This window comes from Misgurnus anguillicaudatus, chromosome 9 (assembly GCF_027580225.2).
Source record: "Misgurnus anguillicaudatus chromosome 9, ASM2758022v2, whole genome shotgun sequence".
Taxonomy (NCBI): domain Eukaryota; kingdom Metazoa; phylum Chordata; class Actinopteri; order Cypriniformes; family Cobitidae; genus Misgurnus; species Misgurnus anguillicaudatus.
In genome coordinates, this window is record NC_073345.2 from 21,748,426 (window position 1) to 21,762,795 (window position 14,370).

The following is a 14,370-nucleotide window of genomic DNA, read 5'->3' on the forward strand; positions in this document are numbered from 1 at the left end:
TGCGGCTAGTTCTCTGTGCTCAGAAGCACCATGAATAGTAGACAGATAACAGGGTTTGCCCTCTGAAGGTTGAAGTGTGTTGTGAAATCTGTGTGTGCCACAGAAGTGGGTGATAATGCCAGGTCCTAAAGCCAGATAGGTAAACAACCTTATCTCTTTCCCACCACAAACACACAACGGCTCGAATCCAAATAGTTCTGCTGTTTGTAATTGTGGGAATAAATATAGAAATAAACATTTTTTCAGTGGAAGAGGTTTAGAGAGATAAAATAGGCTCTCTTGGGTAAACCGTCAGTCTGATTTATCATGCTATCAAGCGAGTATCTATTTCTGTTTGTCACCAGATTTCACTCTGATTGATGGTGACAGAGTTACAAAGCTCACATCAACACTCAATGTGTTTGGAATGACAGAAATCTCAATTTATTACAATTCTGTAATGCTTTTTTTTTAACTATATGTGGGTTGCATTATTGTTTAACTTTTATAATTTTGTAGGTAAGCCTGTGGAACTCTCTGAACTTTCAGAAATAAAAAAATCATGATGTGACCTTGTTCGCTTTATTTATTTATTTATTTTTGCAAAAAGAATGCAGCAAGAATGATTCTTTGCTCTTGGATTTTTGTGCATATCAGGGCTCGTATTTTAAATATTTTTTCTTGCAACTGAGACATGTCTGAACAAAAGCATCAAAACAATACTTTAATATTCATGTTGTTGCCTACTCTCCCAGATAAAAAAATAAATAAAAATCAAGCAAAAACACTAAACACACGACTAGAGCTATGGTAATAGATACTATGAATTTCCGAGCGTGTCTGAAGTTATTTAGTCGGCCTTCATTATCATTCTCTGTGATGACATCAATCAGACGAAGGGCAAGGTAAGAGCCCCTCATCTGTCGACAATGACAGGTCTTCTCTTAGTTTGATTGCCGTCATCTCATACATGCACAATAACTGCTGTGTGTGATGTCACTGTTCGAGCAAATGATTCCTGTCATCCGCCATGATACAATTCAGGGGTCAGTTCTCCAAAATACAATTTTTGCAGCATATTGCAATTATCAAAGCAAGAGGAGGTTGCAAGCATGAAATATAGGTGGTTTTAGTCGGAGAGTGTTTTTTTTTTAAATAATATGGTGATTTGTTTCTTACTTAGCCCTAAAAATGAAAGTGACTCACGCCTTTTATCTTAGCAGTCCATGCGAACTTCCTTCACCCAGAGATGACGACAATAAGGTGAGTCATAAATCTGGAGATGTTTGGGTTGAATGCCCATTGGAAAGTGATGCAGCAAGTCTAATAATTTGTGAAATTTCTATCTGAATTAAAGTATAGTATTATTTTCAAATCTCAGTTCTCTATTGAATGGCAAAGAGCACATTTACAAAACATTAAATATATATATATATATATTTAAATTGTATGAAGCATTCAATTGTATATTTAGAGCCTTGCATTAGCAGCGCAAAAGGTAATGGGTTCAAACCCAGGGAACACACATACTGATAAATATGTATACTTTGTAATGCACTGTAAGTTGCTTTGGATAAAACAAATGCATAAATGTAAATGCTGTAGACAGAATTTTTTTTATTTTAGTAAAGAGTTTGGTCTATTGGATGATGAAGGATCTGTTGGTTTGGATAGCCTATCTGTATTCCAGGTATGTGGATGCCGCTGACCACATCACTCTGTGAAGATGTGAGTAGATGTGATGTGCACCAGAGGGAAAAAACAGAAGGGCAAATCAATACTCACTCATGTGAGTGCAGAGGTTTGCCACCAGTCATCATACTGATAACACACATTACACGCAGCTTTAAATGGGTGATGCAGACGTGGGTGAAATGAAGAACGGGGGCGTTTTATTTTTAGAAAAGTCATTCAAAATGTTTTTTTTTTATATATTTCAGTAATTCAATATGTAACCCTGTGAAATCCAAGCTAAAGTCTCATAATCTAATAATGAGGAGCAGACATTGGATTCCACATTGATTATCTACTCAGTCAATATTAAAGATATTAAGGTTATATTTTGACTGAATGTTCTTTACATTAGTAGGATGATTTTATATAGAAAACAATAATTCACAAACATGTCTTTAGTTGGATTTTAAAGATAGGGTCCCTATCAAGCAAAGTCTTGTGCAATAAAAAATGAATAGCACTGATTTATAATGCATTATGGCCTGCCTCAGCAGTAAATAATTTCAGTACAATATTTTATCTAATCCTCGCTTATATTTAATAATTGTTAAATGTATATTTTTGTGGAATTCTTCAAAAAATAAGATTTGATACTTATAAGGATTTACTATTCTACTTAAATAAACCTATTTATTTATATTTATACATCTGTGCAATGATTATTTGCAATATGCATTTATTTGAAAAACGTATTGCAAATTAAAACATTTAAAATGTATACATTAGATCAGAATTAAAGCAATTTTTTTTAAAGTTGTGCATGCATTTAGGTGTCGCATCTGAAAAAGAGAGTTAAAGGGATAGTTCACTTTAAAATGAAAAGTCTGTCATTATTTACTCATCCTCATGTTGTTCTAAACCTGTATGAACTTCTTATATCTGATGAACACAAAAGAAGATATTTTGTGACCATAGACTTCCATAGTAGGAATAAAAAAATATGATGAAATTTAATGGGTAATTCAACTGCGCTTACCAGCATTTATTAAAATATTTTCTTAATCATTTATCACAATACTTCCAAATATTGTTTTCCTACTATGGAAGTCAATGGTCACTTACGGCTGTCTGTTTACCATAATTTCTCAAAATATTTTTTTTTGTGTTCATCAGAAAAAAGATTCATACAGGTTTAGAACAGAATTTTCATTTTAAAGTGAACTATCCCTTTAAAGTCAGGTGCTGTAACCCGTCTGCTTTCAGCCTCACAGGGTTTCTCGTTTTTTTCCGCTTGGACTGAGCTGACCAGTCTGGACATATCAAGCTGTGTGAGCGTGGTTATGCTCTTCTGATCACTCAGCTTTGTGTGCTCACCGACTGCAACACCACAAGAACAGTTCAATCACCTGAGGAACAGAACAATTATATGGTTTGTGACTATCTTCATCCCAATGGCTTTGCTGGTAAAATCCAACACAAAACTGCATAACGCTGTGAGTAAATTAAAAACATTTGGAGATGCTCAGGCTTGACCCTAATCAATAGTAAAATTATTTTTTATAAAAAAAATTATTCCTCCCATGAAGGTTGAAACTGAAGTGTTGTTAGAATTGTTGGAAATCATATGCATTTGAATGTTTGTTTACATAAGTGTACACTTTAAAAAAAATTGCTGTAATGCAGCTGATTTCCAATAAGATAAAGACTGAAAATGTTTCATGCTCATTTAACTTTGAACAAACTGTTGCCAGTAAATAACTTAAATGTAAAATCTACAGTAAGTTACTGGCAGCTAGTTGCCAGTAATACACAGTAATACTGTAATTTCTACAGAATTTTTTTACAGTGTTTTCATATTTTTGACAGTTTTGAGCACCAATAGCAAAACAAAAAACTTCCACAATGCTGCTCAGGCATTTTAATACCTATTTTAAACCTTGCTAAAACAGTATTGATAATATACAGCAACCTTGGTAGCATCCACAAAAAATACAGGTGGTAAAACAAAAGGTCACATAATATAAGTGAAGTGGAATGCAGCGATAGACTTCAAGTCAATGTTATTTTTCACTCAAGCGATTGGACCGAATCAACTACTCCGTGAGTGGATATCAGTATAGATGTAATACCTCCAGAGCCAATGAGCAGGCTGCTAAAACACTGTAATTATCTTGAAAGTGATTCAGTCAGCCTGTGATGAGCACTTATCCTTTTAGTCAATGCATTTACATTTTCAGTCTTTCTCTGGGCAGCTAATTAGGAAGGTTGCAAATGGGATGCATAATAAGCAGCCGATCAAGAAGAATCATCATGTGCTTAATGGAAAGAAGAATCGTAGTTTTACGTTTTTTTCAAACCTTGACGTGCAATTATCCTGTTTACTAATTATTGCACACAATGAAGAAGGTGGAAGTATGCCAAACATCATAGCTTTCAATATATTTTGCAGTGTATGACTGTGTGTGTTAGAATTTTTTTTAGACCGGGTATGGAATGTAATTATTGAAGATGATTCCTGCAAAACTGAAAGGAATACTCCAGTTTGTAAAAAAAGAAATCTAGATGATTTACTCACCCCCATGTCATCCAAAATGTTGATGTCTTTCTTTGTTCAGTTAAGAAGAAATTAAGTTTTTTGGAAAACATACCAGGAGTTTTCTCAATTTAATAGACTTTATTGGATCTCAACAGTTTACATGCAGTTTAAAAATGCAGTTTCAATGCAGCTTCAGGACTCTAATTGATCCCAAATTAGGCATAAGGGTCTAATCTAGCAAAAAGATTGCCCTTTTTTGCAAGAAATATAAAAATATGCACTTTAAACCACAACTTCTCATCTTGCACTAGCCGTGTGAAGCGCCAGCGCGACCTTACGTAATGCGTAATGACGTCGAAAGGTCACGCGTTACATATGTGAAACGCACATGTGCGGACCATTTTAAACAATAAACTGACACAAAGCCATTAATTAGTACAACTACGTCAGAACGGTCCTCTTTCTCCACACTTGTAAACACTGGGGCGGTAGTTTTGCATACGTCATGCGTGACCTTTTGATGTACTTGTGCATTAGGTGAGATCACGCTGGCGCATCACACAGCTAGTGCAAGATGAGAAGACCCTTGTGACTGTTTGGGATAGTTAGAGCACTTTGAAGCTGTGTTGAAACGCTAATTTTAAACTGCATTGAAACTGTAAACTGTTGAGTCCATTAAATTGAGAAAAATCATGTAATCCTTTAAGGCGTTTGTTTGTGCTGAAACAAGATGTGTGGTTGTATGTGTTGGATTGGTTAAATGTCAAACCATTAATTGATGCAGGAAACTGATTCGTTTTCTCATTTATCTGCAACTGCCAGCCGTAATTTTTTTTGCGAGTAATCGGCGTATGCGGTTCAGCAGGTCAAATATTCTTATAATCTAAAATGAAAGTGCATCATTAATAGGATTTCAATGACTTCTTTGCCCTTTGAAAGTTTGCTATTATCTTTAAAATACAAATGAATAGTTCCACTCCGTCCGTCTGCTTTTTAGAAATATCCTGTCTTTTATCGCTGCTGGATAAAAATGTGGTCCTGTGAAGTCGGTGACAGTCGCAAAGGACATCTCTAGAGAGTTTTATAGCCTGACCTTGGGGCATAAGTTTTGAATATGGAAATTGCTTTCATTTTAGGCTCTGATTAAGTGGCCTTGCACACGGCATTTTTATGCCTGTTAAGTATTTAATGTCTGTTTAATAAATGCTCTTATTAAATACCTCTGATGAGTTCTGAAACCCTAAAATGAATTTGACATGGTGACCATGAGCGCTGGCGCAAATTAGCCAATTACTCTAATATTTGATCACCAAATGTTATTCTTCTGTCATCATCGGTTACATGCCCAGCTGTGGTTAGGGGAACTGACCTGTGATCATGTTATGCAATAGAATGTCCTGGATTTTGGATGTTGTTTTGAATTACTTAAAGGAATAGTCTACCCTTCTGCCACACTAAACTATGATATTACCTCAACCCACGAACCAATACATATCTATCTTTTTTCAATGCGTGCACTGTACAGCGCGTCGCGAATGTGTTAGCATTTAGCCTAGACCCATTCATTTCTATGGTACCAAGCAGGGAAGCCACCAAACACTTCCGTGTTTTCCCTATTTAAAGACTGTTACATGAGGAGTTATACCAGTAAGTATGGTGCCACAAAATAGAATAGGGCCGGTGTCCTGCAGAGTTTAGCTGATATATACACAACTTACAGGTTAGAAATCAGTGGCGGCTCGTGACTGCTCAACCGAGGGGCGCTAATTCAAAATAAGTGTTCGAAGTGTCATGTGTGTGGTTCCTTTTGTCAAAATATTTGTTCTGCGCCTCGAGAGATCCTGTGTGCATTACGTGTTTTGTCAAAATAAGTGCCTGCGGCACATGCGTCAAAACAGTTTATGATTAAAGAGACGCTCATGTTCACTTTTTGACCACTAGGGGGTGCTAGACATGTTTTTCACGTCTAGCTCCCCTAAAGACCACAAGCGCCGCAGCACTGTCGCAAAGGAAAAGAAGACAACTCTTTAGGTCACAAAGTGTGCCTTCCAGCATGTCATATGAATATAATTTCATGGGTTTTATTTTATTTCAAACGCCAAAAGATCGCGTAGCTCACGTTTTCAAGCCAGTTGTAACGGTGGTCTCTTGGTTAAAGTTTATATAAAAAATTGCCTTAAAGGGGAATCGAACCCAGCTCGCCAGTGTCGTTGGTCCATGACGCTACCAGGGCGCCACAGTGTTACGCAATATAAGTCTCTCTCTACACTCCACCAGCAAAATTCACTTAAAAAAACTGTTTGGCAGCCAGACAGGACTTATATGCAAGCAATATAACATTACTTACTTGTCCAAAGGCATGACGGCCAAGTCAGCATCGGTCAGGAACCCCTCTTCCTTTTTTAGTTCACGCGAGCGAATGCTGGCCCAATATTGATCCTCGTCCTTCTTTTTACTCTGTAACTCTCACGTTTTCTCTTTCTGGTCTCCTCCGATAAAACCTTAGGTTTTTTTTCTTAGTTGCTGCTTCGGCCATGACAAAAACATCAGGAAAATAAATAGTTGCGCTCTCACGTCCGAATTTGAATAAGTGGAGGAAGTGACGTATGCCGTAAAGCAGATTTTTGTAGTTTTCTTTTTGTGCTCGGGTTACTACCCGAAACCCCAAGTTTAAGTGTACGAGTAAAAGCGATACAGACCCCATCAGGCTACGGTAGACATGTCATTCAACCTATTTTAAGTTGATGTACCATCACAAGGGTCTTGAATAATATATTATGAAGGTTGAAAAACTACAAAGTGTCACTTTAACTGTAAACTCTGATTAGGCAGCGATTAGACAACGCGATCGTCTCTTTTATCATAAACCCTTTAGACGCGTCTGCAGCAGGCACATATTTTGACAAGACACGTGATGCACATAGGTTCACTCGACGCACCAAACACATATTTTGAAAAAGGAAACAAACACGACGTGCTACATACTTGTTGTGACAAACTTCGCATCGAGCGCCCTCAAAAAAAGAAGTCACCGGCCGCCACTGTTAGAAATGCAAAAACATATTTTTTTTCTTGTAGCTCAATAATGCAGCAGTTAAAAAGGTTATCAAGGTTCTCAATGGTAAAGTTGAAAATCTTTTCTTATTCTCTCTCTCTCTCTCTCTCTCTCTCTCTCTCTCTCTCTCTCTCTCTCTCACACACACACCTCTTCTATTTGACTTACAAAGGACATAATGACAGTGAGCAAGTCCTTTTGTCACTGATGAGATAAATATTTATAAGCGGGCGTGGAGGTGATTGAACTGACTTTCTGTGGACAGAGGGCCTTCATTAAACGCCTGGGCAAATCAGTGAGGTCACGCAAGCGAACGAGATCTGTGTCTGCAGTTCACCGCGTGGGCTCTCTGAAGTGCCCATCAGTGGGCTGCTGTGTAGTCATGTAAAAAATATCCTTGTCTTCACATGCTGGTATCTATATATCAAACAGAGCTGATTACCACCAAAAATTTCCAATTGCACTTCCCTCGTCCCCTCTTCAGAATAAAGAGTCCCTTCAGTCTTATCAGTGACCCTTTTCTTTATGTACTTTGAGAACATTCGGTGAACTGCTAAATAAAGAGAAGACATCTTTCGTGCAAGTGGTTTTGGTATGCCAACTTGGATATGGTTTTTAACCAGCCACCATGAAGCAATTGAACAATTTGTTTGGTTGCCCCACCCACCTTAAAATTTGGTTTTGACGAAGACGTTTCACATATAAAAATGTGTGCGATCATGCGGTTATGATATGACATTAGCTCTGGTAGAGAATTGTTGTGCATTTGTATTCCATGGATGCAATGTATATAAATGGGTCTGCCAAATGTATCTTTGCAAAGTTTGCAGTGTTTTCTCTTAGATTGCATCCTTGTTTGTGACTCAGTGAAGGTCTTAAGGTGTCCTCCTTTGCTTTTGGAAAAAGACAGACTATAGTTGTGGAAGAATTCTTTCAAACAGGTGTGGCCGTGGGGTTTGCCTGTGTTTGGAGGTGATAGCTGGATGACCTTGTCCCGTCCAGCTTCGTGTGATAAGATGATCTGACAGATAACTCCCCTGAGCCCGTAGACGTGTGCTGCTTCATAGCGCTCCATCCCTGACAACATCATGTTGCTCTGAGTGTATCCGTCTACTCCTCGGAAAAGCCACGGGGAGGTCTCTTCCTCAGATGAAATATTAAAAATACATGGTGGCATTTCAATTTTGCAAACTACACAGCTGATGGTCCTTTGTGCTCACACGCTTGCTGCTGTTGTTTTAAAGAATTCATGATGTAAAACTCTTATGAACTCGGTGTTGGGTCTCTCGCTGGTAGTGCTGGAAACAATCATGGAAAGGTTACACACGGATAACACATAAACACATACTTAAAGATGTAATACTCAAAGTGTGATGCAGAAGAAGAAGGATGGAGGCTTTCAGAACAGCACACAATCTGTTATCAGAAAATTATGTGCGTCATTCACAGAGTAAAGAGTCAGCGAGCCATCAGCTCAAGCACCAATCATAACCTGTCACTCACAACATCTATAAAATCTTTCATGTTTCACTTGTTCCCAAAAGGTATAGTATTACTGTACACAACCGGCTATTCAGTTTTCCTTTATGTGAATGTTCATTACAGGGTTTGTTCTTTGTGATGATTAGATGCCGTGTTGATTTCAATCTTTGTCAATATTAAAAATGTCAAGGTAATATTTTAACAGAAAACAATAAATCTCAAAAAATTTATTTTAGCTGAGTTTTCACTTGCAGGGTCATATTTTCAACCCAACATTGGGTCAAAAGAGACGATCTCAGTCCGCTGTGTTTGAATTGTTTAAACCCAAAATGCTTGGTTGTTTTAACCCAGTGGCGGCCGATAACTTCTTTTTTCGAGGGCGCTTGATGCGAAGTTCGTCACAACATGTATATAGTGGTTCCTTTTTTTAAATATATGTTCTGCGTGTTGAGTGATATGTGTATCACGTGTCTTGTCAAAATAAGTGCCCGCTGCAGACGCGTCCAAAGGGTTTATGATAAAAGAGACGCTCGCCTTTGCCAGATACTCGCATAATCTCATGCGTAATCAAAGTTTACTGTTAAGGGAGTGTCTTGTGTGTATTTTGTGAACGCGAGCGTCTCTTTTATCATAAACGGTTTTGACGCGTGTCCAGCAGGCACTTATTTTGACAAAACACGTGATGCACATTGTTCACATGACGCAACAAACACATATTTTGAAAACGCAAGCAACACACATGACACTCCGAACACTTATTTTGAATTAGCCCCCCTCGCATGAGCAGTCGCGAGCCACCACTGTTTTAACCCATTGTTGGATCAAATATAAACATTTTCTGAGTTAATTTCAATTTTTTTAGACTGTGTATATATTTGAAGAGTTTCGTTGCAAAACAAGATAAATCCATTTTTTTAAATTTTTGTCAAAACATGTTTATTATTATGTTATCGTGTTATTTTGTTTTATGGTGCTACCTAGCTGTATTTTTTAATTTATGAAGGTTTAAATCAAAACAAATCTACTGCAGTTGCATTGAAATAAATTGGAATGCACAACCAAAAAACGTGATTTCTGAACAATTAAAAAAACGGTGGATATCTCGTTTTGCAACAAAACTCTTCATATGTCCAAGCAATGATCTTACAAGAAGAATTTTTCTGTGCAAATAACTCAATTCGCCTGTAGTGACCTCAAGTGAGATTTTGCACTTTTTCCATTACTGACCCACCTGTCTGTGGGGAATACACATGAGTGGTTGTGAACTGACTTTAATCTGTCTCGCTACGATGTCTGTGCCTGGAGAAAGCTACAGGTGGCTGAGACCAAAGTAGATCCGAGTCAACAACACAGCACTTTGTAATGCACAAAACCTTTGCTTTGAGCTTCACCGCAGTGCCAGTCACAAAATCTGTATTGAAACATGCAAAACTGACGAAGTTTTAAGCATCCTTCAACAATTATTTGATCTACTCTTTTATTATGTGTGCACCCACAATACAATACAGTACTGTATTCAAATATTGACATTCAATTGCAAAGTCTCTCACAAGACTGCTTGGCCTTGATAATGCAAAGAACAGAAAAGTGATTGACAGATAATTTATAAAGAATTGATCTGTATGCCTTTTGTAGTATTTCTTTTGGTTGTAAGTCTTGTAGAAAAAGAAAAGAGTTTCTGTTTGTATAACAACAGTACTGCTTTTTTATGTATTTTTCATCTATTTTGTGACATTGCTTGTCTAGTAAAGACCCAGCATACGCTACGGGTTGGGCCCTGGTCGGCATGTCTGCATTTTTTGATAAGTTTCCTGTCACAAAAAAATTCCTCCGCGATACACACACATATATCCTTTGCCAGTTTCCTGTAACCATAGAGATAGTCAGTTCGACCAATCCCTAGCCAGGTTTGTGTGGAATGGTTTCCTGTACTCTCTATGAATTTCCTGCCAGGAGAAGACTTCTTTCCCGCACTGCTAGAGTTAGTCGCTATTATCTTTGGGAATACTTCTTTGGAACATTAAAGCCATGCAGGGAAAAAGTAAGTTTCTTTATATATTTAAGTTTAGTTTTTTTCACTGCGCAAATTTGTACTCCTCTCAGTATGAGATTGTATGTTCAGTGATTGCAGAATGACACACTTCGTCTCGTAGTAGCAGTCACACAAATAACTTCAGTTCTGTGGTGAGCGCGAGTCACCGAAGCCTTTTATTAAAATCTATATTAGAAGAGATCTCAGCAGGACGGCCGGCTCATGCTAGACCGATCTCAGCAGGTTAACCACTTACATATTTCATTCAGTCACATGACGGCTCATTCTGTTTCAATGCTGTTTTAATTGAGCTCCAGGAGTCGCCACCAGGCCTTGATTCAATTCATCGGTGTTCTCCAGAACAGACGTTCAGCGATGGGGGACTGCATTGGACAGCTGAAACACGTATGTCGATGAGCATCTCCCCAGTGACGGTCGCTATGCCAACTGAACTAGCCACTCAAAGTACTGCTCTGCAAATTCCCGCTCAAACTGTGGGCGGTTGCCGAAACCAGATTGTTTTAGGAATAAGCAACGTGTCGCTTAAGAAGCCGCCTTCTTTGAATCAGTCAGCAATGGATTGTAAGACCTTAACTCTGCCCCAGGTCTGCTGGGATTTTGAGCTTACCTTGGCTGTTTTGTTGATGGTCTTGGCTGGGCTTTTGATTTTGCTCTTACTGTATTGGGTTCTTCTGCTGCGCCACAGACTCCGTGTTGCTCAGGCCGGGAATGCTCTGGAATACTTCGGATTTTATCACATGGCACAGTATGATCTGAAGGAGCCAGTACCTCCTTTGCCACCACAGGGTTCCTCTTCTTCTGTTGCCATCCCTTCTCTTCCATCCCTACCTCAGCCTCCTTCCAATCATCCTCCTGTCCATCTCACTCCTCCACCACTGCTGTATTTGCCCCAACCTATGATTCACACCACCCCGCCCAGCCCCCACCCATCTTGTGGGGCAGGCTCGGATGCAGAGGTATACTCACGAATTGGACATCTGAGGCCTTCAAGACCATCCAGTGCGAATCAGGCTCAGGTGATCCTGTTTGAACACTCTGCACTTTGATAGCCAGAGTTAAATGCAAGGGGTGTTTTGTCGTTTACATCTATGGATATGGTGGAGATGTTTATCTGAAGTGACTTTTAGGGCATACACATTTTTTATTAATTATTTTATGTTCTCTGGGAGTTCAATTCAAAACCTTAACATTGCAAAATAAATAAAAAAATAAAATATACACTAACATTATTATAGCCTCTCTGTATATTTAAACATTGCTTGCATATGTAGTTTTAAGAGGATTCAAATGTGTTATGTTAATAAAATGTTAGTAAAAGAGGCTTTTTTACACAAACATATACTTTCTTTCACAAATCAAATGACTTTGTTATTTCCTTTAAAGGGAGGGATTTCCTGAGGACACTTTCCTTTGCTTTGCTTTGTTTTTCCTTTGCCTCTTAGGTTTTCAAATTATTTTTTCCATGCTGTCTTGGCATACTGTAAGCCTTGACTATTTGAAACTGTTAGATATCATATACTGTATACACTCTGTGGAATTATACATAATATATAGGTGTACTTTCTGGAAGGATACTATCCCAGTGACAGTTTTTGTACCTTTTTTCTGAGAGTGAGACTTGCACACAAGTAATTTAGTTATATTTCCTAATTAAACTAAGGCCTAGTTCTGGTTTAAACTAATCCCTGTCTGGGAAACTACCCTCTTATTAACTGTTTATCAATACCTAGTATGGCAATACCTAGTATGTTGCAGCTTTTAAGTGTAGGTATAGAGGTAAGATTAAGGGATGTAGAATATATAGTAATGCATTAATATGTACTTTATAAGTACCAATAAACAGCTAATATGCCTGCAAACAGGCAACTTATTCAAGGTGAGAATGGTTCCCCAATATCTGATGAAAAGATAATTTCAGGAAAGAGCCTTTATGAATTTGATGTATTCCAATTACTTGGCAAACAATAATGTAAAGTACATTTAAAGCATTTTAATAAAATTGTAGGCTAAGGGAAGCAGGGCCGGCTCTATATATGAAATGAAAGGTGGGCCAAGAAATATTCCAGGTGGGCCGGTCGAATGGGGGGTCTTTAATGCTTTAATCTCACAATAGTTTTAGTATCATATATTTAAGACAATTGTTAGGGTTGTTTGTTATTGTTGTGTTTGTGTTTTCTTCATTTTTAATATTTTTTGTACATATTTTGAAACTGTTTGGTAACTTAATATAAATGTTAACATGTTTATTTTAACATTCTCTCTTTTTGCATTTGTAATATTTTTTTGACCCCTTAACAGATCTTGTATTAATTAAGTAACTTTAGATTTGATAAAAAGGGGCAGTTCTTTTAAAATAACTATTTACATCAACCAAAACAAACCTGTTACTTGAGTGAAGCATGAACAGTAAAAATTGGGTTTGTAATGTTTTGTAAAAAAGGGGCAGTTCTTTTAAAATAACTATTTGCATCAACTAAAACAAACTTGTTACAAACTAAAAATGTTAATTTGATCTGAAATGCTGTTTTTCTTAAGAATTATTAATATTCTTAAGTAATTATTATTATTAATTATTAATATAGTATAACATTTCAGATTTTTGGCCACATTGTTATGTGGTGTGGGGCCAGGATGGGCCAAGCCTCGTATTGGGTGGGCCAGGCCCACTCTGGTCCCCCGTGGAGCCAGGCCTAAAGGAAAGTGATTTTCTAATTCTGTCAATCAAAATGAAAGTTCGCACTCTAAAAAATTCTGGGTTATTTTTAACACATCTTGGGTCTAGCTGTTGGGTAAAATTAACCCAGAAAATGTTTATATTTTGACCCAAAGGTGGATTGAAACAACCCAGCATAGATTGAATTACAACCCAACAGACTGGGTTCATCCCTTTTAGATCAAATGCTGGGTTGAAAAGAACCCAGCATTTTTTGCATAGTGCATTTTGTTGGAAATTTGTCCTCTCCAAAATATGACAAACTTTTTATATATCAATACAAACATTTTATAACTACAAAGTTGAATCATTGATTGTCTCCACCACTTTCTTTAATAATAACTATAACTTTCAGTATTGTACTCAGCTGAAGCCACAATTAAATCATACATGAATAAAAACTCTCCATAATCTATAATGTATTCAAATCAATGAGTGTAGCATTGTACTATAAACCTTGCATGCACTGCTTACGCAATATGGCTGATAAAATGATGAAAATATTCAGGGTATGTTATTGTATTGATGCTCACAACATTTGCTTGTCTGATATGGAAGCACTATAATTCCTGTTATAGGACAATGCCTGTGCATATTTTAAAGGAACATTGTCATTTTAGGTATGAAATATTTGTTTATCATTACTTCTTATAAGATGGAATGGGCAGGTGAACTTGTGAATTGCTGTTAAAGTGAGCCTCACGGATGAGAACAGATGTCTCTGACATGGTATTTATTATTTCTTTGTAATGAATATCTGAAGGCAAAGGAAATTTGTCATTTTAGGAGTTCACAGTGTGTGACAAAATAAAGTAATACATCTTCATTTGAACCTCAGAGTTTTTGGATAAACTGCCGGGTTATTTGCATCAATTACT

At 37.4% G+C, this 14,370-nt stretch overlaps 1 protein-coding gene across 2 annotated transcripts; it reads left to right on the forward strand.

Moving 5' to 3' along the window:
• Positions 1-10,440: 10,440 nt before the first annotated feature.
• Positions 10,441-12,770, forward strand: LOC129424436 (uncharacterized). 2 transcript variants are annotated; one of them, XM_055181104.2, is made up of 2 exons: positions 10,441-10,767; positions 11,070-12,770. In XM_055181104.2, exons 1-2 carry the CDS (start codon positions 10,645-10,647, stop codon positions 11,823-11,825), a joined length of 879 nt encoding a protein of 292 aa, XP_055037079.2. In that variant the 5' UTR covers positions 10,441-10,644; the 3' UTR covers positions 11,826-12,770. The 2 variants fall into 2 exon arrangements, with proteins under 2 accessions (XP_055037079.2, XP_055037080.2); XM_055181105.2 differs by having other exon boundaries at positions 10,443-10,767; positions 11,076-12,770.
• Positions 12,771-14,370: the final 1,600 nt, after the last annotated feature.

Excerpts from the sequence above, each read along its gene's own strand:
- LOC129424436 (XM_055181104.2), top strand. The coding sequence starts at position 10,645 with ATGGTTTCCTGTACTCTCTATGAATTTCCTGCCAGGAGAAGACTTCTT. Across the intron at positions 10,768-11,069 it reads TAAAGCCATGCAGGGAAAAA|CTCCAGGAGTCGCCACCAGG; the intron begins GTAAGTTTCTTT and ends GTTTTAATTGAG.